Here is a 23,833-nt window from a genome sequence, read left to right as displayed (position 1 = left end):
AAACGTCACCGTTCCTTGTAGGTATCAGATTCTTTGGACAGAGAAAGAAATTTCCCTGCTTTCTTTGTAATTGCAACAGATCTGATACAGCGCACCAATAAAGGCTCCTTTGCAGCCCAAGGCAAGAAATGTTAGAAACCAGAAAACTTCCCCAAAACTAGCAACAACTCAGTCAACTGGTTTCTCAGTAGTGAAAACTGTAGCAGTTTCTGTTTGATGAATGTTGGTTGATACATGCTGTACTGGAGTGTTGGGAAAACCTATTTTAATTGTCATCCAGGGAAAGATGGACAGCATCCCCTACTTCATTACACCACATGAAGCTGAGGGTTTCAGAAACTCAGGACAGGACAGGAAAAAGATGACTTTGTCAATTCTTGTAACAATTAGATACTGGTATTTCTCAACATCATTTCTGGGAGACTACACAGTGATCCTCTCTCTGTCCAGGAACACTGGATGACTTCTCCTGTTTTATACTTTTTCCTGTTCTATACCAAATAATCTGCAACAAATAGAAGCATGACCTTGTTATACTTCCTACATATTTTTCCCAACTTGTTGTATTTTATCATCTTAGTATCTCCATAAATCAGCTACTAAGCTGTAAAATTGGACTGAAATTATTCTACTCTTCACAGGAATACTGTGACAAGTAAATGTTGGTGTGTACTGAGATAGTACACAGGAAATTGTCTGTAGTGCATTTTTTCAGAAGTACACAGAAAATATTTTTGTCAAACTTTGTACTGCTCTTCTAAAACAATTAAGGGTAAATAGTCTTTGTAGATCTGAAATTAAAAACTGAGTGGTGATGTCCTAAATTACCTAGAACTACATAGTTTAATACCTAAAGACTTGTTTTCATTTTTAAAACAGAATTTTTGAGGGGTCTGCTTGTGTTTTTTTCACACAGCTTCACTGTCAGACATACAGTAGACTGAAAATGCCAGCACACAACCTCAATGTTTTTGGAAAAGGAGTGAACAGAGACACATGAAATATAACCACAACCATTCTACAGCAATAACTGACCTGCAATATTCATCTCCCCAGACCAATATAAATATTCTAAGTGGGCTTGCTTTTTAAATACTTTTAAACAAATCATACTTTAAAATAAATCATATTTTGGATTTAACTCTTAGTTTTGCAGTGGGTATCATGAACTCTATTACGCCAATGTTATGAATGTGCACCACATAAAAGTTATTAACATTAGCCTATTTATCCTGCACAAGTCAAGGAAAATGGAAGTATGATAAAACACTTTTAATTCCCCACTAGCTTTCATAAAATGACACTTAGTCTTAAGCCAGGTAAGGTCTGAATTTTCTTTTCATTACTATTTCAGCCAGTTATTTACTTGCTTGTGCATCTTCCTCTTACTCTATATTTATCAGATTCTTATGTTGCTCAGATGCATATCAAAACTTTTGATATTTAAAATAAAACATTCTTACTAGGCAGTACTAAACTTTGAAAACCACTATCTGACTTTATTTGTTTTACAGGAACACATTTCTAGATGCATTCTGTTAAAGGATATAAACTCTAGGAATGCTGAATTGGAAAAAACCATCATCCTCGAGTTTTAATTTCTAGAGAGTATGTTGAACTAGCTAGTAGGATTAAGACAACCCACTTTTACTAAAGCTGCAAAGAAATCTGCATAAAATCCCAAACATAAGCAAGAATTCTCATTTTCTCCACTTACTGAAAGTAAGACCATCACAAATGCAGTACAATTTTATGAAACAACTCAGATAAAGAAAATTTAAGTCATGAGCTGTATTTATAAAATATTTCTAGAATGACATAACAATCAACCTTACTTTCATAATAAAGTATATATTGGATTAAACACTTTTTTAAACTTTGAAAGTCGTATTAGCTTGTTAGTATCATATGGGTTATTGCAAGCAGTTTCAGGACATTAACTGTCCTCTCACATTACTTAGAAAGATATTGGGTACCATCTGTTCTTGCAAGAGATTTAAGTACACATCTATTAGATATCATGCTATTTATTTTATTCAGTACCCACTTCCCATTGTTGTACCTTCTGAAAAAAAAAAGTCAATTTAATTACAAGGAATAAAGATAATCTCTTCTACCAGGCTGCCCTGTCATCATGAAAGCAGAGAGGGGACCTGTATAAAGTAGGTTACAGGCGTTAAGGGAAGAGCAAAACTAACAGCACTTAACGTTTAGAAAAGATCTAACAAAACCAGAATATATGGCACTTAAAAAAAAGTAACTATAAGCCAAGGGCTTGTCTAAATCAATCTCAGCACATCTGTCTGATGTAGAGCGTAAACAGGATTAGAGCTGGATTTATCTGCTTGACGCTAATTGTACTCACAGTTTCTGCACATGTCCACTTTTTTTTTTTCCAAATACAGCATGAAAAAAAGAAAAATCTGCCTGGATAGATGAATTTCTAGGAAGTTTTATGCCCCTATTTATCATCTCACTAATTTCAAGCAATGAGCCTATCCTACATTTTTCCTATTCATGGTAGTCAAATCTCTTATTTAACAAAAAACCATGTCTGCATCAACCATACTGAGCTAAATCAAAAGATGAGGAACTAATACACTCAAATAGGGTTTAATTGTAAATAGTAAACCAAATTTTAATTAGTCAAGGATGTTAAACTAGGCTTTAAACAAAAAGACTACTTTACAGCAAAAGTGATGAAAATATTCACAAAGGGAAAAAAGCAGTACTACTGAACAATAGAACATTTGTAAAGAAAATGTCGTATTTAAATATAAACACCAATATTCAATAAGGAACCACTTTTTGGACTGCTATCTTACTACAGAGGCCCAAAATCTAGAAGTGGTACTTAAGGACTTGATTTCCATAACAAATATCTGGAGTACATGGAAACTATCAGAAAACACTCATGAAATGTCACTGTAATTCAGGTACAAGAATCGGACACAAAGCAAAGAGTGTTATACTCCCTTGGTCACAAATGCTTCCTATGACCTTCGGCAAGATACCTAGCCCTCCTGACTATAATGAGTAAATAGATCTTTTACACATTTTAGGCTCTCTGCCCCACTCTATTCTCAAAGCTACTTCCTTAATAGTTGATGGAAATATCTCAGTGCAGTGTAACTTAACAGAAATAATTTGGAATTTTAAAAAAATCATCAAGACCATACCAAAGAAAATACAGTGATCAGTAATTCTTAAAGAAGTGTTTTATTATACAACACTTATTTATTATAAAATTGATCACAGATCATCCTACACTGTATGAACACTACTTTCAAATAACCATTCAGGACATACAATAAAACATAACTATATTAATACAAACCCAAAAATAAAATAAATATAATTAAAAATTAGATTAGTGTTGACAGTATGTCTATAAATCTATGTTTAGGAATACTTAATATAATGTCTAATGCATATAAACCAGCACCTATTAGCCCATCAGTTACTAAGCCCATTTTTCCCCCACTGTAAATCAGAAAAGCACAGTAAGCAGCATGCACCTGATTCATAAAACCTCTACAGTTTTCAGCTACTTATTGATCAAGCTGACTTGACTCTCGCTGGCAGTGAGAAAAGCAGACACAATCATCCTTGCCAGAAAAGCCAAGAAAAACTGTAAGGCCTTTCTGGCTATTTAGCGCTTATTTAAGTACTCTAAACATGAGACAGAAAAGCTATTTCAAAACATATGAATTTTGAATGATATCTTATTTCAAAAAGATAGGTCATGCAATACTTCTGCCAAAATTTGATGCTATGCCTCTTACACTCTTCTGCAAACAGAGAAAGCAAAATTCCAGTTTCTGCTTGCTAAAAGTATCACACAGTAAGCTGAGGACAAGGTGGTACAGCCAGGGCCAGGTTGGGGAGGTGCTGGTTTTTGTCTGAAGATTAGTTTTACATTACTGTAGTCCTTTTAAAAGGTGTTACAGGAGAAGTTAACACAAGCAAGTCCCTAATCTAGAAACACGTTTCTCACACTGTGTGCAATGACCTGCTTGGGAGTGGCAAGGAACTCAGAAAGTATTTCATGGGACTGAAGAGATGCAGCTCAGTTTCTGCAGAGCTGGAGAGAAAAAGCAGGGTGCAACTACTCACTTCACCTTTTAATGGCAGCTATTCACTTGCAGCAGCAGCTGTATTCCTTCAGGGCAGAAAACTGAGCTTAAAAACATCTGACAGGAATACAACCCATTTTCATTCTCCTTCTCTAGAGAATCTTAGGGAGAAGTGATGTATTTTGCCAAGCAAATGCAATACCTCACTGCTAATCCCTCTCTCAATAGACACCAACCCCCGACTCACCTGCCATGACTGTGCACTCCAACCCTTTTCCTGAAGTCTGGCTCTGGGCAAAACTCAGCTGAGTCAAATCATCTCCCTAAAGTAACAGAGATTGCCCACTTTTCCCCTGGCTTAGTCTTCTGACAGTTGTTTAGTATAATCAGTTCAACACAAGTCCTATAAAACTAGAGATGCTACAAAGTGCTAAGAAAATTCACAGCAGGGAAGAAGGAAGAACTGGGACTGTCTCCTTTCATCAGCAGGAAATCAACATGTCTTGAGCCAATCTGCTGTGCATTTTCACTTCCAATTGCTAACTCCCCAAAGATCAACAAGAGTCAGCCAGAAATGGAAAAGATGCACAATGGCTTCTCTTAATTCTTTAGAGCTCTAGTGACATCTTATATATTAAAAAAAAATTATAAGTCTCAGAACAAAACTCCACTTTACAAAACAAAAATGACACAGTTGTGTTTCACTGGACAAGTGAAACAAGGAGACAAGAAAAACAAGGAGTTATTCACTATTCTAGCTTAAAGAAGTCATCTTATTTTAAAGTACAGATGAGTACCCTTAAAAAGAATACTTTTATGAAGAATAACAGACAGATTAAAAAAATTAAATTTCAGTCCAAATTTGTACTTCTGGTTTCAATTTTTGTGTTGACAATTTGTGTTTCAATTTGTGTTGACAATACCAACCAAAAACAAACAATAATTTTCCAATGCAAATCTCAGTCATGGGGTAAAGGTTTACATTACATAACAGAATAATTTCACTTATTTCTAGACAACTTTACAATATTCACAGCATGGGTAAATCCATCTAAAACTGTAACCTCCTACCTTTTATCTTCCCCTCTTGTCTCTCACCACTTTTCAAATGGTTCTTCCCCACAAGACACCATAACCAGTTGATTCCAGCCCCTGTTCTCCACCATATCTGGGAAAAATTAATCCTCGAGCTTCCGAACATCCCCACCGAACCAAGAGGGCTGTTGCACGTACAGCCCCTGTGCACAGCATCGTATCACAGCAACTGAAGGAAAGGCAGCTTTAGAGAACATTTGGTGTAGTCCTTGAAGTCTTGAGCTGGAGCAGACTCAAGCACTTAAAATTTGGTTAACTTTCACTACAGCTTTAGAAGATGGCAATATGCAAACTTCTGAAAAGAGCAACCATCACCAAACTACTTAGTTCTGGCTGAACCAAAAGAAAAGAGGATCCCATACTGTCAGAGCACAGTTCAGTACAGCTCAGAGGCTGGTTTTGCTGGAGCTGATGCCCTGTGAAGAAAGGCCAGGCTTGGGGACTTCCCCTCTAAGCATAACCAGATCTCAGAGTGACGCTCATACACTTGATGCCCAGCAGGCCATGGAAAAGGCCTTTCCTCTTGTAATGAGGCTCATCAGACATCTATCCATCAAGCTTTCATTAGTGCTCTCACATAGAGCAGTGAAGCAGCTTGCTGATTAACTACAGGCTAATGGTAGAATTCCATTAGAAAAACATACTGAAACTGCCAGTTTGAAAAGAAGTCAAATAGCTTATTGAATAAATACCTCTGCAAAAAAGTCTGACTGAAGCTTTAGCAGAAGGCCTGGCACTGTTCCAGAGAAAAAGTTTCACCTTAAGGAAGAGTTTGCCCTTCATTCTACAAGAAAGAATTCGAGGGAGATGATGAATTTGAAAATAACACAAAGTTCTTTTGGGAATAATGCTAGAACAACAAGGTAAGCTGAAAGGAAGCAAGGCAGACAATGACTGATTCCCATCCTGAAGCATTTGAGAAAATGCATGAAGCAAAGGCTTTGCTTTTAATAATTACATTTTCTTATTAACACCACAGCAAGAAAGAGGTCACTGGAAATACACTATAGAAAGCTCTACATTTTATATTAAAAATATGGCCCACATAATATGGCTAATTTCACAATATGATTTGAAAAGCAGCTGCAAATCTTTTATTTAGTGGCAGAAACTTTGAGGCTTTTAATTTAGTAAGAGAACGTATGTAATAAACTTCAGAGTAACAACAGGGTAAAAAACATCACTGATTTCCATCATTTCCCAAAACCTCTGCAAACATATGTATCCGATTAAATGACAGGTCTTACACAGACCAACCATACACCTATCATAAAATGGAATCTATTTTCAGAGAGACTTTTGAAATAAACAGAAGACTGGTATCTAGTGGCCTACATGATTTAATAGAATCATGGCTAGCAGAGCTGAAATACACTAAAGAATCCCCAAAGAGGAAACATGAGCCTAATTTTACATTTCCTCGAAAACATCTCACACATACACAGTGTTTTGTACCTACTAATTTATGTTACAATCACAGCAATTACTTCTGTCATTTCAGAAAATAAGGGGAAGTGGGGAAACAAATGACCTCTTATGGCCACAAGACATTACTGAGTTTGATTAAATACAAGTTAATAATTACTTTTACTTGGAGCTTTACCAGATCTGCCTCAGCCTCAAATACAGATTTAGAAACCACCCATATTGCTAAATACCAGTGTTTCAGGGAACTCATTATGTCTCAAATATCTGAATTTTAGTCTCTTCTGGAAAAGGTTTTCAAGAAACATTTTCAGGAAAAAAAAAACAAGCAGCCCATTCTAAACACAAGTCAATTTCCTCCTGTAAACTACTGATAATTCATGTACCCTAGCAAGTCATGCTTTTAGTTATCAAAGCATTGCTATCAGCTGCTAGATGAACTCATCCACTAACTTCTACATGTTTGGCTTTATCCTCATTGATCTCCGATCTACTTTTTTTTCCAGAGATTTATGAAGGAAACTCTGCCATCCTTTGTATCATTGTATCTGCATCTCCTGCACTAGCCCAAGGGCAAGAGATGGCAATAGCACCACCAGAATCCTCTGACAAGCATAACACCCTTCCCTCACCCCCACGCTCAGTTGCCACTTAGGAACAGGAAGAATGCAGGCTACACCACTTTGCCTGCAGGGGTGAACTAATCCTATTTTGTTCATGTACACCACACTTGTAACAAACTTAAAAGAAAAGCACCAATAAAAAAAACCCCAGAATTTTGCTAGATGATCTTTATAATATAGATTCCCCCCGCGCACCCCTTTCTCCTTGTGGACACTATTCATATTTCTCTAACTTTTAAAAACTTTTTTTCATATTAAAAATATAATTTCTATTACACAATAGATGTGCAATACAAAAACCACTTAGAACACAACACTAAATTTAAGGTATTAGTCAATTGTGCAGTACACAAATTAGCACTTAATAGAAAGAGAAAGCATACGTAATGCAACACTCCAGAAGCTTTCCAGTATTACAATTATTTTTATTATATAGAGTTGACTCCATTTGCAATGATGCATAATTCTGTGACTGAGGAAATTACATTCTCAGACTGTCATCAATTTCAATTTTTTTTTTTTGGTAGCTTAACACTATGACAAAGCTCTCACAAAAGATTTGATACCAATATGATGTGACACAACTGAACCAAACCTTAATTTCACTCACAGTGAGAAATCACAGGATTGAGTAACACTGTGCAGTCTTTTAGAAAAGTTTATTGCTTCCAGATGGATGCAAGTTTCCTTTCAGCACTGATTGTATCTTCTGTACACAGGGTGCCAATGTTACTATAAATACAGTCAAAAGCAGTTATAAAGATAAATTATTAAAATATTGACATAAACAAGCTCAGACAATAGCTCCTCTCTGCACAAAGTAAGGAGAGTTACATTAGAGCGCTGTCTGTCTCACGAATGTTCAATACAACAACACGCACACCCTTTCTAGAAATTACAACCCCGTACGCGAACAAGCACACATTTCCACGGTATCCATAAAATGATTTCTAATTCCAACTGCGTGCTCTTTGCCCCATGTTGTGTAGTGCCATGTGTTTCCCTGCATGGTGCACGCCACCAGGACGCCCACCTGTGCCCGTGTGTCTGCACCGAGCTCACCGAGAACTGCTGCATACTCACTGCAACACGCTCGTGTCAAATGAAAACTGTAAACAATAAACCTCTTTGAGCTAATTTAAATTGTGGTCTGTGTGCATCAGACGCTTTATAAAGTCTATCAACAGGTCTACAAAATGTTTAGCAGAAAAAATAATTCTAGGGAATATCTCATTTGTCTATAAAAAATTATATATAATGCTATTTTGAAAATTAAAATACATTCAGAATTATCATCTGAAGCCCCTAATTTGAGTTATTTTAATATTTTATGTTGTTATACTGTTCAGAAATTACATTAATAAATGGTAATGAGTCATTTTAAGTATTGTTTGAAATTTTCATAACTTTCTTAAAAATCTGGAGATCTCCATTTTGAATTGTCACATAACCAGTGCATAAAAGAGGATAAGTTAATGCATTTCAGAGAACATTCAGAATTCGTAAAACACTTTATGAATAAAACGTCAACACTGAGCACCATGAAATTCAAAATTTAGTACAGAGGTAACTTTCACTTTTATATCAAACTACATTAGCATAATAAGTTATATATAGAAACCTACCTATTTTCTGACTGCTTTAAAACAGACACTGGTAAAAAAAAACCTTTAAAAAAACCCACCCCAAAATGCTCCCCAATGTCTGCTTTGCATCCTGGCACGCACCAACAACTTCAAACAAACCCCTCCAATGTACTTTAAGCAAGTTCTTTGGCATCTACCACCAGCTCCTCTTATCTCCAGTATGGTAACTGCACGCACAAGTCACATTTACATATCCATTCCTAACCTTAGCAGTAAGTACTACAATCAAACAGAAAGATTACTGATTCACACAGCAAAAAAACCCAAAAAAAAACCCAGAAAAACCAAAGCAAAACTAAACAAGCCAATTTCTGATCAGTTTTCATTGTTGCATAAACATGTCAGATGACAAAGATGTACTTCAAATCTCCCATAATACACACAATTTTTTGCTCCCACAAACTCTTAAATGTTAGCATTACACCAGTATGCACAGAAGAGGCTGAAGCATCTTACTTGCAGATCCTATGAATTTTACAGTATCACAATGCTGCATATGGTTGCAGAGCCAGGGAGCAATTCCCATTCAGAACACCCACACAGCAACAGAGATGCATCTCCAAACACTTCAGCACACACTGTTATTGTTACTATTTCATGCAAATTTTCCTCTATCACAATATTAAACCTATTTTGCTCATCTAAAAGTAAATTTAACAAAAATTAGTTTCTACACGTATCCAGCTACACATTACAAATCATACGATAATCTTTGATTTAGCCATAAAGTGAATTAGTTCAAGAAAATTATCACCATTTGTGTTCAAGAAATAATCAGCATTGATACCTTGGCACACATCTTTTAGTGGCTGACATAACAAAAGGACATGGATGTTCTATATTAATGGTCATCTTCTGTGAACATCAGGAATCTTCTCAAATGTATTTACGGAAAAATACCAGCAAAGCATGTTGAAGCTACACTTTTTCCTTATTTTGAGGCTGATCAAAATAAATCATTCTCAATGGTTTCAGACATTATCCTATACAAGTCTAACTATGCCTTTGGAATTTAACTTCCTTTTTCCACAATAAAAATAAATATATTAAAAAACCCCAAGACTATAATAATTATAAACATTCATATGAACAATATTTCCAAGGGAATTATGGCTAAGAAATTCGGGTTTCCTATACAGTCTGCTACTGCATTGTAATTCTTAACCAGCATTTAATAAAATTAACCCCTTGGTATTTTGTCAGGCAAAGAACATACTTTCTTTAACCTGTATTATTTATAACCAATAAAAGTAAGTACCTTGCAAATTTGCTAGGCAAACAGAAGCTCAAATTTTATCATTAAATCATGCTTGACACTGCAGACACAGGTGGAATTGCAGACTAGTGATGTGTGTGCTTTTACTCAAAATATCATTGAAATATAATTTAACTGGTTTCTCGTATTTAAGACCAGCAATACCAGGACAGAGCAAACGTCCATCTGTCCCAGTATCTTATATCAAACCATAGCCATAAGCAGATGCTAAGAGAAGAGAAGGAATAAAGGAAGCATTTATTCTCTTTCCCACTAGTACTTTTCCATTCCCCACCTGTTTTCATTTGGGACACCCTGAACTCGCTGGGGTTTCTGCACATTTAACAGCACTCAAATGAGGCCATCCATCTCCATCTGAATCCACAAAATCTTTTAGCGTGAACAATCTTTGGAAGTAAATTTTACATTTCTCTTAGCTTTTCATTTGGTTTTCAGCCTGGTTCTTCTCAGCCTTATGCACCATATTTCTTATATTCTACGTCTGCCACCTACTTGGTCCAGGCCTCATCTCCCGTACCTTCCTTTCAGACCAAGAAGTGCCAGCCTAGTCTGCCACTCTCATCCAGAAGCCATTATGTACCTTTAATCACTGTCACCCCTTGAACCTTCTCCAGTCCCACACTGCCTTTGCTGAGAACACCAGAACTGCACACACTATTCAAGATGTGGTTAAATAACTGCTGGTTTATAGAGCATACAAACATCTGCTTTAGTCTCTATTTATGTTCTAATTACCCTTAACATAATAATCCTAACAACTGTTTAAGTGACAGATGACATTTTCCACATGATAAACCTATAATCATACACATTAGGAATGGTATAGCTACAGCTCCTGATCTTTATTCCAAGCTGATGGCATTCAAATAAAAGATCAATACATTACAATGTGTGCAATTATTCCAACTCTTGGACTCACTGTCCTGCTGCCTAGTCAAATCTGCAAAACTGCCATGGCTTTAAAGCTGTGCTGTAGGAAAGAACTTACTTTATTACTCTGCTCCCACATAAAATCAATATTGCTAAAGGCTGATGAAAAAAAGCAGTATCTGCTTTAAGCAAGTATTCATATACATATAAATCATTATAAGCTCAGTACTGAATTTCTGTGTGTACCTTCCCCAAATGGTTTCCATAAAACAAGTGAGACCTAGGGACAAAATTTCAAAATCACCACCTGCTTGTTTCCATCGTATTTTAAATAATTAACTACTCAACAAATGTAAATCCTAAGAACCAAACAAACAAAATAAAAGCTCATATTTAATTTTAATTTGTACTACAGTTAAAAAAAGAAACAAGCATTGATCAGGTACCCTTTTTTCTGCTAAGCGTTGTTTTCCAAACCAACTCCAGTTACTACCAGCCTTGTTTAATGAGTGTGTTGCAGTCAAGTGACCAAGAAACATTACATTTGACATGAAATACTCAAAGTATTCTTTTTCCTTAAATAAAATCAGTACAAAATTAAAAACAGACATCTGTATACAATCTTTTCCCAGTCGAGGTAGCTTGCAATACACTTAGGTTTAGCAGAAAATGTGTCAGCTGCAGAATCCACTGAATGAAATCACAAATCTGTTCAAAGTTTGATGTTGACATGAGTTACCACCATCTATAGCCATCTAACTGCTAGTGTACTCACTGGCACTATGATAATTTTGATCCCTAGCTAATCACCTCACTGCAAGTTAAATTACATAGATGTGACAGAGCAGGCCTTTGGGAAACCCAAAACCATCCAAGTGTGAAATCTTTCAGTACCTTTCTTGACAGAGTATTTTGACAAGTCTCCAAAAGACAAGATGCAACAAACAGGAGAGCAGGGAGAGAGGACTTGGACAGGAGTAATCTCATTTTGAACCATCTTCGGAACAGTCAACAGATCAGCCAGGCAAAGATGTGCTATTTTCACACAGAAACCCAGCAAATCATCTTGAATTTGAATTTACTGTTAGCAATTTATTTACAAGAATTGTCACTCCTTAGACTCACATAGGCTTTTTTTCAAAATACATTTTCATATGTTATTTTTAAGTGAAAACGCTTCTTCTATTTCTACTATGGTGTACTAAAACAATGCAGAAAAATATAGCCACAAGATAATTCTTAAACTTTCATCAAATGACAGGAGGGTGATATAACAATGAGCACTTAATTACCCAAGCTCAGATCAGTATGTACAAAACAGCATTATATTTAGTCGTAAGGATTTATTGCTGTTACCCTTAACTTGATCATTCACGTGCCAAATTTTGTTTTTCCAAGACTGTCTGCACTGTGTAAAGATCTGTTTCCAGGATACCTATAATTGTGCAGTACATAACATCTGTTGCTTTGCATTTTCAGAGCCTCACAAAGAATACTTTCCTATATTCACTTGAGTGTATGGACTGGCAGAACAGATATATTGTCACAGTTCAAATAAACTGACAACTACAGCAACTATTCAGCACTGAAAAGCATCCAACTAACTGCCATCTGACGTTGCTCAAACAGGCAAAAGCCAGGAAATTCAGAGTTCAGTGCTGAATCGTATTAATGAACTGACCATTTGTTTAAACTTGCAACACACAGGTGAGAAATAGCCACATGCTAGACTAGGGAACTGTGAGTTAAACCAAGTCATGGAAAAAGTTCTCAGTGATTTAATATTTTCCTATGACATCTAAGTGAGAAACTGGGGAAGGAGGAAGTTCCACCAGATCTTAAACATAAGTGAATTGTGTTTTATCAAATCCCTTACAGGTAGGCTACCAGACATCAAGTCTAATACAAAAATTCAGGCTTACAATTTCAATTTATTTTTTTTTAATAATACCTAGTTTTACTGTTCAAATCTGCTCTTCAACTCAAGGGGGAAGGGTTCCTAAATTGCAAGACAAGAGTTGCAAAATTACTTCCCTAGTGAAATAGTTTGAGAAGTAACATCCCCACCTTTAGTCTACAGACACCAGTATTTTTGAAACAACCTGAACAATTAAAATGAAGACACTCTAGTCACTTACTTCAAGTCAGCAGTTAAAAAATTTAAAAAATTAAAAAAAAAATCACAACCCAAAAATTGACAGTTAGTATCTATGAGACAGGAATCAATTTAGAAAAAGATTCTGATAAAACAGAATTCTATAGCAGTCACAGCACTAAATGACAAAAAGGTCAAATTTTGAAAGGAAACAGCAGATACCACCACAAAACTAGCAGATGTTCCTAAAGGATCATCTGTACAAAAACATAAGCATATGTGAGAGAAATCCAACACTATCACAAAATCAGTTGGTGTCTAACATAATAGCAGTTCCTTATGGCAATATGGTAATACATGTATCAGATACTCAACACATTATGGTTTTTTGTCTGCACATACTGTTACAACATAAGTCATAAAAACCAGGACCACTGATTTCCTCAAAAGGAAAACATTAGTTCCACAACCCACTAATGTTAAGGTACACAGACTACTCAGTTCTTGTTATGTTCTCAGCCATTAAAGCTTTTTCATAAATTGTCTTAGTAGAATAAAAATATCTTTGGAGTACTGGATGTGTTGAATAAAAACTTCCTTCTAAAGTCAGTGCCATAATATGGCCAGATCTAGCTAAATGAAACAGCAAACAAAAGGGGATCTTCTATCCAATATCTATTTGTTTGGGTTTTACATAACTGCAACAATATTTATTATTTACCTGCTGCTTCTGTGATATACATAGTTAATAAGACATTTACAAGGAGAGGAAAATTGCTTTTCTAAGTTTAGTTTTATTGATTCCAACAAGAGCAGATGACAGACTTTTCTGCTTTTATTTCTATTTTGCAACTGCAAAAAAAGTCACGCATTTTCCAATTAACTATACTTAAAAGTCAAGATAAGCAGGCAATATTTGATGTAATAGAAAAATACAAAAGTGCATAATAGGGGGTTACAGATTCAGGGATGATATGGTAAAATGACAATCAAAGAAAGAATACAACAGCATCTAGGATCTGAAAGAGGGGCTAAAAAAATTAGTGTGAAGGGCCAAAATTATAGTGAAGGGTCAAAACCCAGGATAATTAAGAAACTGAGATAAGAGACTTCTACTTGGATTAGGGATTTGACTGCATATTCTTTAATAACTTAAAAGAACAATAATCTACACTGACAAAGGGACTCAATGTTACAGCACTATTGTGGATATGAAAATATCACTAGCATGGGCATCAAAGATAGGTTAGCCTATCAACTTCTTTTTTAATATACATCTTTGGATTCTCTCCATCGTGCTATATAAGCAGGAGCATCAATTGACTCTTGCACACCTTTGCCCAAAAGGCACAGTCAAGAGTTGTCAACTACTCTGTGAACAAGAAAATTCAGAACTTTGAGAACTGTTTTTGAAAATAAACTCACATTCTACTCCTCATCACATATCTCCTCTAACTCTCCATTGATTCCCCCACCCTGTATCACACCCCCCCCCCCACACACACACCACAGCATCACCCTGCATGTCTCCCTGTCTGCCCAGCAACAGCTCCAGTGTCCCCTCTGTTCATTCACATCCCTCTCCACAGCACCACAAATCCCTCCCACACCCACAGGGCACTGCACCAAAGCCCCTACACTCCCATAATGTATCAGCTCACCCCCACCACAGCGCTCCTGACTGCCCCCTGATTCCCACCTCTCTTTCTTCAATCTGCCTGCTCAGCGGCCAAAAGCCAGCACCAGCCACTCCTGGCCTGCTCCTGGTGTGCCAGCTGCCCAGTGATGCACAACGTGCCAAGCACCCAGCCAGGCACCATCCTCGCTCCCCAGGCAGGAAGAGGAGAGGAATAAAGCAAAGCACACCCTTATCTGTAATAACAGAACATGGCAAAGACCTAATTATTACACAGTGCTATGGGAGAAACAAAGGAAAAAACCCAACCACAAAAGCAAAAACCATCACCTTTACCCAAGTCTAAAACTTGCTGAGTTTATTGCCTGCAAGAGCTTTAAGGTAACACAAACCACAAATTCATCAACAGAAAGTTCTGCATAAAAAAGGATATAAAGAAGGGTTACTTTCTATGAAAGATAAATTTATCCTGTTATTTCAAATTCCCATAGCATCAGAATCCAACTCACTAACACAGGCAGCACTTAATGTGTATGCAGACCTGAACACACAAATATAATTTTCAAGAACTAGCATAGAAACTTTTTTCCTGGAACAAAGATTTAAATATCTGAACACTCTCTTTGGAGGTACAGAATTGAAGTGCATATAAAAGGCCCTATTAGATATCCAGACTATGTCAGCCCCTTTCAGTATAAGCACAGAGATGCACAAATGTATGAAATACAAGAAAGAACAGAAAGAATGAAACAATGTAAGTTGTGCCACAAACACATGAACTGATCTTCTGATAAAGGGGAAAAAAAACCGCACAGTCAGTCAAGATATTAAGTTCAAAAGTCTCCTGAAATAAAGAAAAAAATTTAAGACTCCTTTAATTAGTGTATCCTACTTCCATAACTATTTTTCAATTTCCACAATAAATTGTAGATTAGTAAATTGTTTTGCAGCTTCATGCAGTATTTTTCTAAAAGACATTAATTTTAAGAACTTCCTGGAAAAAGATTTGAGTGTCTTGTAACTTCAGACACCAAGGCCCTGTTTAAGACTTCATGCTTTCTTCCTTTAATTTACATCTGAAAACCATATATTAATATGGCACATGAACACCTCACTTTTAGTTACACTACATATTCTTTATGTCTCTTACTTAAAAATAGTTTTTCTGTTTGGACAATACATAAGCCACTTAGAAAAAAATATGTTTTCTATATGTCAGAAGTAGAATCAAAAGCTTTGAATTTGGAACTTCAGTAATTCACATTTTGTAACAGCCAGTTTCCATTTCCATTATTCCTGACTGACCGATAGACTGACAGATGTCTTACTTTAGAGATCCCAAACAGACTATTGGTATCTATTTCAGCCACATCTGTTCCTAAATAGCCTTGGCAACAGGCCACTATGCACTTGGAATTAATTTTAAGTCCTTTATTGCCAACTCTTTCACTGTTAAAATACATCAGTGATTCTTTTTCCTTATTGCTGCACTTACATAGAACATCTATAAATCTGTATTTTAGATGAATATTAACAAGAACTAAAGAATACTATAGATAAGAATAGCATACTTAAACAAAATATTGATTAGTTTTAATTAATTAAAAAAAAATATTTTTATTTTATTCATTATTAAATCTATACTCAATAGCACATTAACTAACATTAATGGCACATTAAGGTCTTATTTTCTTGTTCATTAATTGAGAAACTATGTTCAATTACCAATACTTAAAAAGCAAGCTTTATCCAAATTATTACTATTATTATCCACATAGTCAGCCCAGCAAGCTGTCAGTCAGAGAATAACCTGATATACCATTCAGTTTAGTACACTACATAGACAAGAAATTACACTTATAGTTTTTCATAATGACCAAAATCCTCCAGACTTCACATACTGGTAAAGTGCTGGACACTGTTACACTTCCTACCTGACAGAAATCTGCTGAAAAACTGCAATTATTGTTAATCAGGAGACTCTATGGCAAACTTTAAAAACATGCTGAAGGCTTTAGAAATTATCAGAATTAAAGTCTTTATTTAACAACAAAAAGCCATATTCATAAAGAGGATACAAATGATCTTCTGGGAACTTATAAAAATCACATAATATTCAAATCTATACTTAACATAGTTTTCTCTGCTATAGCTTTGAAGCAGCACTCAAAATGAGAACCTCCACAGTTCAGGGCTGGATTATTTTAATAGAGAAGTCTTGCCTTTTTTTTGATTTCCATTATTATATTTACAGCATAGGAATGCCACATAGAAAGAAGCTAGATAAAAAAACAATCTACAACTGAGTGAGAGCTCTGCTTCTCGTCGGGGTGCCCAGTGCCCCATTAAAAGCAAGCTACCTGCTACAGGCCAGAGGTTCCACGCCCATTGAGGAGAAAAGGCTCAGCTGAGCTGCACACCCAGGCTGTAGCTGCAGCCTTTCCAAGGGGCAGCTGAGCCCTGCCTCACACTTGCCCACATTCCCACCTGACACATTCTCTCCGCCAGGCTCCACACCCAGTCGCCTGCCCAAGACTCACTTCTGCCATAAGCTTTGTTATAATAAATAACACACAAAATTCATAATGGCTCATGCTTATTTGAGAGGTAGGAACTCTGCTGTATAGTGAACAATGAAGGAAGCCATCAAAAATCATCAGCAAGCACGGGTAGCCGAAACCCTCTTGGAGAAGCTGCAGAAATCCAGGACAGAGTGAAGAAGGAAGTGCTCCTGATAATCAGTCTGCCTAGAGCCCCACAGGAACAGCACAACAGAGCAGAACTACACATACATCACTGGGACTTGATTGGGCCCAGGCACAGCAGATGTCCCCTGCTTGGGAACTTGGAGCTGCAGCTTTTGAGCTCTGGTAGAATCTGGAAGCGCCAAGGCTGCACGAACTACCACGTGTAAGAACAACTGGAACCGCAGAGCTGCGGATGACAAATGACAACATTAGCAAGACAGGAATTCATCTGGAGAACTATGGGGGATGGGAGGTTAGGAAAACACCAAGAAAGCAACTACCTTATAGTACTCTGATTTCAACAGACTATAGCAACTGCCGTAGAAGAAAGACCTTTCCATAAAGTAGGAAGAATTGCTACATACTAGTCCAACCAAGAGACATTCAGCAGCACTTGCAAAGCGTGAAGACCTGGCTTGACCTCTTAGAGCCTAAGGCAAACTACATTATGAAGCTTTTGAGTTGAAGAGAGCATGCATAAGCCAAATCCCAGTGGAAAGACTTGTCCAGAGAGCTGTTAGCCATCTCTGAACACTCCACTACTTATCTACGAATGAGACCCTACCACAGATGGCTCCTCCCAGCACCAGTACAGAACACTGCAGGGTAAAGGCTACTGGGAGCCAAGAATGAGAGAAAGGAAAAACATTCAAGCTCCAGAATCTGCATTTGACTGCTGCAACTGCAGCCTCTCAAAAATGAAATTACTCAGCAGCTCAGTGCCACGTAGTATAAAACCAAATTGTCCGAGAAAGAAGTTTCAGCATATATTTAATACATGTGCAGTAAAAGCCGAAATCCAGATAAAATTGGAAGCAGCTTGTCAGTGCTGCTTTCCATAGGACTCCCGAAGTCCTGCCATCTGCTACAGGTCTGACTTTAGGCACTGCATACTTCATTACCTTTCAGGAGCTATGAAAAGTTTCTGATGTCTGTATGAAAGTAGCAGCTGAAAGGGATCAATTTTTCTGATAAAAACAGCCAAACAAAAAAAGCCAAAACCACACAAATCCCAAGACACAGAATACAATCCCCATCTCTGGAAGCATGGAGCAATATACACCAAGATTTATTCTTCCTGTCTGCACCTTAATATCCTTCACTATTGACAATTACAGACCCCAGTTCCTGATATATGGCAATTCCACTTACATTAAAGAGGCAGAACATATAGTGACACTCATATTAGAGCTCTACACACAGAACTAAATAATTAATAAATCACATTGCAGATCACATACACAGAGACCTGTAGTTAGTCCCAAATGGGAAGGAAGAGAACCTTCAGCACTAACTAACAGCATTATTTAACCACCCAGACTGGCTCCTCAAGAGGAAAGACTGTGCACCCACACCTGGTGTGGGGGTGTTCAGAACTCAGCGGTCCTGCTGCAAAGCAGGTATTCAAGTGTAGCCCTGCATTAACACAGTTACACTGTACAGAGGAGAGGACTCAACAGCAGGCATGACTGTGTATTTATTTGTTCAGTTTCGGTAGCTCCGGTATCCCAACTTTAAATTTAACTTTCCTTCATTAAATGAACCATATTGACTTAATCTGTGAGCATTTGAGTACTCTGCTTCTCTAAATGCTTACTCTATGGATCTTACCTTATCTATGAGACCTTACCTATAAGAACTTTTAAGTTCTGTTCAATACACTTCCAAAATAAACGTGGTATTTTAAGCCTGGACAAGCTGACCATGCCATCTCAGAAGGCAAACACGCTGCCTGGAAACTGCATTCCTGAATACAACTTTGATTTCTCTTTCATGTAAACACTGGGAGGTCACTGAAATAAACAAGCACCTTAAGGAGTGCCTATGCAGTTTTACAACTACATATGTGTACACAGTTTCTAGGAGAAGAATATCTATTTGGACACGTTCGAGCAGCATTCCTTTGCTTCTTAAACTTCTGTGTATAATTCGCTTCACTTGATCAAATCTTTTAACCACACTTTCTCAGCGTGTTGCCGTGTGAACACCACAGAGCAATGACGACCTGCAACAGAAGCCTCATCACAAAACTCAGGCACATCCGCAAAACCATACTCTCCTCTCTGTGCTCTAGTTTATGTACCTGCCAAAGAGTATAAGCCGGGAAAAGCTGATGCCGCAGAAACAAAATTAAATCCTCTTACTGCTCTGCCTGGGGCTAAGAAGCCACAAAAAACATCCTCCCTACCTTCTGTCCCTTCTTGCCCTTACCAAGAAGGCAACTCTTGCCAGAGAGACTTGGTTCAGGTACAAGACACTCAAAGCGTTACGAACAATTTCTTTTTCTTTTCAGTCAGCAAAGTAACCTCGAAGGGAACGGAGGCGCCCGGCAGCTCTGCCTTTAAGCACTTTACTGCAATCCCGGTTTAGGGTGACTGCCCCGCGCTGCCGGAGAGCCCCGGCCGCCTGTCCCCGCTCGCCCCGGGCCGCGCCGCACGCTCCCGGCCGGGGCGGACAGCCCTGCCCCGCCCTGCCCCGTCCCACCTGTGGGGCTCTCGGGCAGGATGGGGCTCCAGCGGAGCCGCCGGGCGCTCAGAACCACGTCGCAGCTCCTCTTGCCGATCTCGAAGATGCCCCTGAGGAGCGGCTCGTCCCCCGCCCGGGCGGGAGCGGCCGCGGCCAGCGGGGCCACCCTCCGCCGCCGCTCCTGGGGCGCGGCCCGGGCGCGGCCCTGCGGGTGGGGGAGCGGGCCGGCGGCGCCCGGCATGGCGGCAGCACCCCCGCTCCGGCCCCGCCGCTCCGCCCGCGGCCCGCCGGGCCCGGCAGCTCCCGCCCCGCCCCACAGGCGGGGCCGCACCTCCCGGGGGCCGGCGGGAGGGCGCCCGTCCCGGGTCCTCGGCCGGCAGCGAGCGGCCGCCCGTGCCTCGCCAGCAGCGGCGGCTGTGAGGGCTCGGCTGCCGCGGGCGCGCGTCCCTGGCGGTGCCGGGCGGAGCGCAGGGCAGCACGGCCCGAGCCGCCTCAGGTGCGGGGAACAGCGGGGAACAGCGGCCCGAGGGCACCCGGGCATCTTAGCGCTCTGCTCTCCTCAGTTACTTCTCCAAGGAAGGAACGCTCCCACTGCAGAAATCAATTTGCCTTGTTGGAGTCCCACGTCTTCCACTTTTCTGCTATCATTGACAATATTGCTGTTGCTTAGCTTTAGAAAACTACATGAAGCTCTGATAGCCCTTCCATACTAAAAAGGCTGAGGCTTTCACAAGTCTTTCACTCTGACATAACCTTAATGTAAACACCATGCTGGCATTACTGCTGCAAAACAGATTATTGCCATAAACCCCGGTGGAGGCGTCGCCCATTTATTCCCTTCATTCATTACAACCGAGCAGAACAGTGACTCGGGGTCTGGTACTGACCCGTACTAGAACAGATCCACTATCAAGTGGGCCAGTGCAGAAAGAACACCCACAAGGCTTGTGTAGTCATCCCTCATCCTCAAAGCTTGAATGCAGGGGAGGAACACCACTTTACTCTTGCTCTGTAAATGATAGACTTTACTGCTTGGAGGTGTGACAGCTTTACTCATATGTGTTCTAAGATTCACTGATGACAATCACATTAGAGTGCAGGACCAACTCCCATTTATAAAGTGCTTCTGTGCCTGTAAAGGCTAAACTTCTACATTTATAAAGTTTTATAATGTCATGGTGGCTTACTAGGGCATGAAAAAGATATTCTTAAACAAGAAGTTTAGTCATTTTATTTTTAATGTTTGTAACAAGAAAAATGTAAGTGTCCTTCTGAAAAACAAAGCAATAAATTTAAAATATTGCCTTTTGCTGATGGATACAAGGTACAGTTTAAGCCATGTGTTAGAGTGTCCAAGGCTCTTCCTGTGATGTTTAGCACTGTAGAAATGTTGTTATGAGTAAGAAAATCTGATTGCAGTCAAACCAGCCAAGAGCTCATGAGATGATGCATGTTCTCAAGACATGTGGCCTTCCTTCATAATTCCATAATTGTCAGTACCAATTATAAGTACTAATTATGTAGCTGAGAAGATAGGTTTAAGACATGTTTTAAAAGTCACCATGGTACAACTTTTTGATACTTATTTCCATCTATTACTTTGCCATGTTTAAAGTATATTCCAAACATTTGTTAAATATGCAACCTGTTTTCAATTTGCATTGAGCCACTAATACAACTTTTACCAAAATACAGCCCTCACCAATTTGCCTTTCTGAATCACAACATGACCACATGAGGTTTATGTTTGCTTAAAGCTTTTAGTAATAGTCTCAATTTTTGTTTTGTCCCTTATGTCTTCTTTGTTGGGATACCAATATCTCAACTGCAAAGTAATCAGATAGAATAAGGTATAAATAATTTAAATTATGTGTAGAGTGTAGAAGTTTTGTGCAAAATAGCTTTAAGCAAAAAAAATGACTGATGAGGCCGGAAAAACTGAGCCAAACAAGCTTGACTTAACATTCATCATTCTGATACAGGAGTAGATGAACCAATTCAACTTCTGCCTGTTATTTGGTGTCAGTGATCTTTAATGTGTTTGCACTGATCTCATTCAAAAGGAAAGCTAAATCATTAACTGGAAGATAAAGCATAATGTGAAGCTAGATATAGTCAAATCTCTTTTGAGGCCATATGCCCAGTATAATCCCCTGCAGTAATTTATATTTGTTTCTGGGACAATTTATTAGCCTATACCACCTAGTGAATTTTACATATTATCACTCGATAATTTCTCCTAAGGCAGAGGAAAGGGTGAGCTGATAACTGGCTTAGAACCCTACAATAATAGTGTTTTCAGTACCACTAGTGGAAAACTACTGCAGTTCCTTGGAGACCTGTAATATCCTTCAACTGGTGTAATTAAAGCTTCTAACACCTTCTTATAGGCATTACTTGAAAAGTCTATTAAATCAGTAGCAGTTAAGGTACTAAATGTATTAGATTAAAACATAAAATAGTAAGAGAACTGTATATAGTAAAAAAACCCCTTACAAGTCTGTTCACTGTGTTTTGCTACTGCTCAATCTTCAATCCCCACAATTCCTTGTAAATCTGAGACAGACACTTTTTTCCTGGGGAAGTTCTAAACAAGTCTGTTCTAACAGACTTTTTATTTTACTTATCACAAATTTCAGATTTGCACACTGAATTTAGAAATGCATGTAATAGTCCAGGAATTTTATATCAATGTTTCTATTGATTTTATAGAAAATCAATATACATTTTTCTAGATTGTCTGGAACTCTCACACATAAAGCTTCCTTGAGCTTTCTTGTCAAAAATGGTTGTGTGAATAGATGAGCTAATGTAGTATCTTCTGTGACATTCTCATATAAGAGAAAGAAAAAGAAGATGCAAGACAATCGGTAGGAATTGTATAGTAGGCATTCAAGCATCATGGAGCACTGAGCCTACACGCAACAGTCTTGATTTCTTCAACATCTTTGATAGTAGCCAATTTTTGAAGTGGAGCATTTCACTACCTGTGACAACAGAATGATCAAGGGTCTTCTAGAAGCATGGTGTGCTGCATGTGGAAATGGGATGATGCAGGAGACATTGCAGGTCAGCCAAGGTAGGTAAAGTGTGGTTTACTTTCCTGTTCTCTCACATACATTTTGATTCCAGTACCTGAAAGGAGCTTACATGAAAGATGGAGAGAGACTTTTTAAGAGAGCACATTGCAACAAACAAGGGGGACTGGTTTCCAGCTGAGAGTAGGTTCAGCTTCTGTATTAGGGAAAAGTTCTTTACTATGAGAGCAGTGTGGCACTTTAACAGGCTGCTCAAACAAGTTGTGGATGCCCCAAGCCTGGAAGTGTTTAAGGCCAGATTGGATGGAGCTCTGATCAACCTGGTGTAGTGAAAGGTGACCGTGGGCATAGCAGGGGTATTGGTACGAGTCTAGGGTCATTTCCAACCCAATCCATTTTATGATACAATACCAAGATACAGGAAAATAGAGAAGTCCTGTTCTCCTCTTAAGAAAGATTAAGTTGAATAACATTTTTTGTGATAAACCTTCAAATTAAGTTTTGAAACTTTCCAGATGGTTTCCAGAGAGGTTGTGGAGCTGCCTTAGAAATGGTCTTCACATTTTTATTTGATTGGGTTTTAGAGACAAGTATCTCAAGTGAAGTCAGAAAAAAAAAAAAAAAAAAAAAGAAAAGAGGGCAGGGGGAAGAAGGGAAGCAAAGCCATTGTCAAGAACAGAAAGGGCCAGCTGCTCCCCAAGAAACAGGGAGCCAAAGAAGATTCCAGGCCTAGCAAGGCAGGGACCTTTCTGACCAGGACCCACCTGGAAGTACCTGAGCAAAGAAGTCTGGGGAGGGTGCTAGAATCCATCAAAAACCCAAATCATCAGCTAGGTTTAT

General features: G+C 38.4%; 1 protein-coding gene across 4 annotated transcripts in view; it reads right to left on the bottom strand.

The window, feature by feature from the left end:
* CERKL (CERK like autophagy regulator) overlaps positions 1-20,285 on the bottom strand; it is a 49,827-nt gene extending 29,542 nt beyond the window's left edge. The window contains exon 1 of one of the 4 annotated variants that reach the window (XM_086898546.1): positions 19,974-20,285. In XM_086898546.1, coding sequence (XP_086754672.1) covers positions 19,974-20,196 — 223 coding nt within the window. In that variant the 5' untranslated portion in view covers positions 20,197-20,285. Of the gene's footprint in view, positions 1-19,677; positions 19,927-19,973 lie in introns of those variants that run through there. The other 3 variants (XM_086898548.1, XM_023930905.2, XM_086898547.1) reach the window with 3 other exon arrangements.
* Positions 20,286-23,833: the final 3,548 nt, after the last annotated feature.

This window comes from Cyanistes caeruleus, chromosome 7 (genome assembly GCF_971803275.1).
Source record: "Cyanistes caeruleus chromosome 7, bCyaCae1.hap1.1, whole genome shotgun sequence".
Lineage (NCBI taxonomy): Eukaryota > Metazoa > Chordata > Aves > Passeriformes > Paridae > Cyanistes > Cyanistes caeruleus.
This window is presented reverse-complemented; position numbering and strand designations above follow the sequence as displayed.